General features: G+C 36.1%; 2 protein-coding genes across 2 annotated transcripts in view; one reads left to right on the top strand and one right to left on the bottom strand.

Moving 5' to 3' along the window:
• The window catches only part of LOC106880566 (mediator of RNA polymerase II transcription subunit 23), a 52,496-nt gene extending 49,828 nt beyond the window's left edge, over positions 1–2,668 (bottom strand). Inside the window, exon 1 of the mRNA XM_014930561.2 lies at positions 2,421–2,668. Coding sequence (XP_014786047.1) covers positions 2,421–2,480 — 60 coding nt within the window. The 5' untranslated portion in view covers positions 2,481–2,668. The remainder of the gene's footprint in view (positions 1–2,420) is intronic.
• Positions 2,669–3,602: 934 nt separating this feature from the next.
• LOC106880565 (myosin regulatory light polypeptide 9) overlaps positions 3,603–4,875 on the top strand; it is an 81,086-nt gene continuing 79,813 nt past the window's right edge. Inside the window, exon 1 of the mRNA XM_014930560.2 lies at positions 3,603–3,991. The gene's annotated coding sequence lies outside the window, so the exon portion shown is untranslated. The remainder of the gene's footprint in view (positions 3,992–4,875) is intronic.

The raw sequence follows: 4,875 nt of genomic DNA, 5'->3' as shown, positions 1-4,875 counted from the left end.
TGATCACAATAAGCAGTCAGCTACCCTACCCTAGTCGTTATTACTCTCCAATGTAGGATTCCTCACCATACAGGTGACAGGCACAGCCATAAGATGCATTACGGATCTATAGCAACTGGAAGGGTGTGACCCAACTCAAATAAACATTAACAACTGTATGACATGAGGGCTAAGGGGAAATGAAAGTGTCACTGCTGGAGTTTGCAACTGAGCACTATACCAATAAGTAACTGGACAGAATAAATTTACAATCTATAAATGTCTTTGAATAACTAGTCACTCATCTGGGAAGGCCTTGAAATCAACGTTACCATCTGGGGAATATGTGTGACCCAGTGATATTAAAAAGACTCAAAAGAGGTCTGCAACGAAATAACTTTACTCGACACTTTGTAACTGAATCAGTGGAGGCATAGATGCCTCTTATTTACTCGACAATTTATGCACCACATTGCAGACATCACAATGTAAGTATATCTCAAAGCAAACTCTTACACTGTTGTACCATTGAATTACAAATAACGCTCATCTTTTGTGCTCAGGTGACCATACAGTTTCCAAGAGTACAACTGTGTTCATCTTTGCTTAGATAAAATGACTAAATTGTGGGTGTTAAGTCCCCGTGAAGAGGTCTTTCTAACTTCTAAGAAGATGAAATTTGTGTCTAATATCTATGGTTAAAATTTCAACAGCAAAAATATATGAATTTTCATGGGGGTTATGGCCCTTATGCATAGAATATAATTTCCAAACTTCATACAAGTTTGGATCATAAAAAATGACTAAAATTTGGGAGTTAAGGCCAGTTGAATTTTCATTGGGGTTCTTCCCCCTTTAAGCCATCTCAAATTCAAACAAAACATACTACATTATACTCGCCCTTATGCCTTGAATCTAAGTTTCAAATATCATAAGGATCCATTTAGTAATTTTGGTCCATGAAATCGTATGAAATACACAGCATTATCTTTCTCCCTAGGCTTGGATTTTGTGTTCCAAATTTCATTAAGATCAGTACAGTAGTTTTCGAATGTATAAGTAACACACGAACACACATAAAGACATTGACTTTTATATAATAGATATGAATATGCACATATGCATACATGAATGTGTGTGTGTGTGTATTATATATATATATATATATATATATACACACACAAAGATAGATTGATAGATACAACTGAGTGGGCAAAGAAAAATATGAGACACTACCTGGTGCTTTTTTTTATTTTGATAAGCGTGGAACTTATTCTATCAGTTTGTTCTTGTCAAACCAGTAAGTTATGGGGATGTAAATAAACGAACAGCAGTTGTGAAGCAGTGATGAGGGAGAAACACAGAGACAAAGAAACACACATACACTTACATAAATGCATACATGTATGTATATATACATATATATATATATATATATATATATATATACACACACACAATTGATTTCTTTCAGTTTCTGTCTACAAAATCCACTCACAAGGCTTTGGTTGGACTGAGCGAGATCATTGCCAGTGCCGCTGGACTGGCTCCTGTGCAGGTGGCACGTAAAATACACCATTTTGAGCATGGTCGTTGCCAGTACAGCCTGACTGGCCTTCGTGCCGGTGGCACGTAAAAGCACCCACTACACTCTCAGAGTGGTTGGCGTTAGGAAGAGCATCCAGCTGTAGAAACTCTGCCAAATCAGATTGGAGCCTGGTGTAGCCATCTGGTTCACCAGTCCTCAGTCAAATCGTCCAACTCATGCTAGCATGGAAAGCGGACGGTAAACGATGATGGACATGTAATATGTACACATATATAGACTCATACACACACAGGTGCAGGTGTGGCTGTGTAGTAAGAAACTTGGTTCCAAAACACATGGTCCTGGGTTCAGTCCCACTGTGTGGTGACTTGGCATGTGCCTTCTGCTATAGCCTCAGTCTAAATTGGTTGCGTAGTTCTCAAGTTTTAGGGATTCACAGACAGACAGACAAATTCTCATCTTTATATATATATAGATATATACAATAGGCTTCTTACCAAAACCACTCACAAGGTTTAGGTCGGCCCAAGACTATAGTTGAAGACACTTGCCCAAGGTGCCACGCAGTACTTACCACACAGCCACTCCATATATATATATATATATAAACAATATATGAGTATATGCATATATATGTACATACCTTCATCTACATGTACACATAGATACATAACTGGGTACGATTCCAACACCTTGTGAGTAAGATCCAATATATATAAAACATGCAAACACTATGTATAAACGCGTGTATATATACTGAGAAATTAAAAATAATGAGAACATAAAGGACAAGCAACGCAGAGTAAATATTTTCAACTCATTTACATACATCTTCGTGAATTCACTTTTAATATTGCATTTTCCCTATCAACAACAAAGGTTCGCATCTTACCATGATATCAGTAATAATTTTACTGACTTTCCGTTCCATATCTCCTGTTGTTTGACTCATTTTTACCTGTTTTCTTTTTACTGATCATACACAAGACCGAGAGATAGTGTAAAAAAAAAACTTTTAAGAAATATCGAATGACTAAATCTATAATAAATAATAAATTATAAACATCATCTCATGCTTTCGGCTCAACTACAACGTCCATGATGTGCATTACTGTTTAATTTCTGTTCCTATGCATTTAACCAGTGTTAGTTTCGTATTCGGAAGTAATATTATTCAAAATAAACCCCAATCTTTACGAAAAAACTAATTAATTTATATTCGTTCTTTTTCTTTTTATTAATTAAAAACTATAATAAAGTGAAAAATATTTTGTAATTTAAATTTAAACAGTGAAGTTTTTTTTCCTGATGAAGATAGTGAAATGGGTAATTAGAGTAATGGTAAGAGTACGTTGTAAATGAAATAGTGGAAGTTAAAGTGAGACGGGGGGGGTGAGTTGCAGGAGAAAATGATAACCTAAGAAAATTAAGAGTCGAAGACGGTAGAGGAAAAGAACCGTGGGGAGAGAGAAATTAGAGAAAGAGAAAGACTGAGAGGGTGTGGTTAAATTAGAATTATAGGGAGAGAGAGAGAGAGAGAGAGAGAGAGAGATACTCATAGATAGAGAGGGTGTTGTAAATTTAGAATGAGGGAGAGAGAGAAATGGCTGGAGGGGAAACTAAATGAGAAATAGAGGAAAAGAAAGAAGTTTGAAAGAAAGAAGGGAAAAAAATTTAAAAAACAGAAAAAGTGAGGGGCGCGGAGAGAAAACGGAAAGGAAAAGAGAAAGGAAGTCAAATTTAATCACAGGGAAAACAACAGGATAAGGCCCAAAAAAAATGATAGAAAAGAAAAGGAGTGGATAATATAAAAGATAGATATAGGTATAGGTAAGTTGAGCTGGAGAGAAAAAGAATAAGAACGAAAAGAGAGCGGGAGGGTAGGTAAAGTAAAAGGAATGGGAGAAGGGGAAAATAGAAAGAGATAGAGGGAGACAGAGAGAAAGGGGGAGAAAGAGATAAAGGGAGACAGATAGAGAGAGGAGATAAAAAAAGAGATAGAGGAAGACAAAGAGAGAGGGGGAGAAAGAGATAGAGGTAGACAGAGAGAGAGGGGGAGAGAAGAAACAATTTCTCTCTCAACGCACGGAAGAGCGAATTACTTTTGGTGCGTGCGCATGCGTGGGTAGGCAATTTGAGTGGAGTTTTGTTCAGTTTTGATGTCGAGTGGAAATTAAAGCCGAGCAGGTGGTCGTCGAGGGCAAGGCAACATTTTAGAGAAGCTAGACGTTAACAGGGAAACAACAACTATAATCAATCAAACAACGAGAAAAAGAAGGATAACTAATCACAGTTGTTATGATAATTTAAAAACAAAACATTCAGATTTTTGAAAATAACAAAAAACTGCCGGTGCTCCAGAGATTATTTTGTTATAGAACGGGAAACACACTGAAAATTTTCCCCTTTCCTGTTTGTATTTACTAATTACTATCTCTGTCAGAAAGTTTTCATAAAACTAAGGTAAGATTTTATTGTTGTCATTTGATTAAAACCAAAAGTGTGAAATAGTAAGAATGTCTGTATTTATAAAATTCCGATCTTTTGTTTGTAAGGACGTAATTTGTATTTATTTCTGTGTGTAAGGCTATGAATGTCTGTAATTATATCTATGAATATGATTGTCATGTCCGTTTTATGTCTCTATCTCTTGTATACCAGTTTGTGTGTACGCGCGCCCTCTTATCTATAAATCTACCTCTGTGTGGGAGTCATCACTGTCCGAAACTGAATAGTTTGTTAAAGGTGTGGTCACTTTCGATACACGAACACGCGCTCAGTATGTTTGAAAATTATTTTTGAAGCTGAACCCCCTCATTAATTTCCTTGTCTACATATTGAAAAATTAATCGGTGCACGTGTCACTAATTATAATGATACATAGAGAGAGAGAATGAGAGATTGTCAGTGTACATATGACCTGTCGTCTGTCAATTTATATCTAAATTAGCAGGGTCGTTGTATCTATCTCATCTATAAATGACACTACTTCATGAGAATATTAGGTGCGCCTTAAGCAATCATTTGTGACTAACATGTATGTGGGTGTGTGAATTCAGATTGTTTCGAAGGTCGATCGATTAATTGAGAATCGGTAACGAGGAAATTCGATCGACTGATCAAAACCTTTCATATCACAATAGCGTATCTGTTTATATATATATATATGTGTGTGTGTGTGTCCATGCATCAGTAAACACCTAATTGAAAATGTCGGATTTTTTTTATCTCTTCCTGTTTTCAATGTGATTCATGTGTTTGGCCTTATCTGACTAAAACTTAAAAGCCTCTGCATAGTCACTCGATCTCCTAGAAATAATCACTAAATCTTCCGTAAATCACGTCAT

This window comes from Octopus bimaculoides, chromosome 8 (assembly GCF_001194135.2).
Source record: "Octopus bimaculoides isolate UCB-OBI-ISO-001 chromosome 8, ASM119413v2, whole genome shotgun sequence".
NCBI classification, from domain to species: domain Eukaryota; kingdom Metazoa; phylum Mollusca; class Cephalopoda; order Octopoda; family Octopodidae; genus Octopus; species Octopus bimaculoides.
Note: the sequence above shows the minus strand (reverse complement) of the source record. Positions and strands in the feature narration are given on the sequence as shown.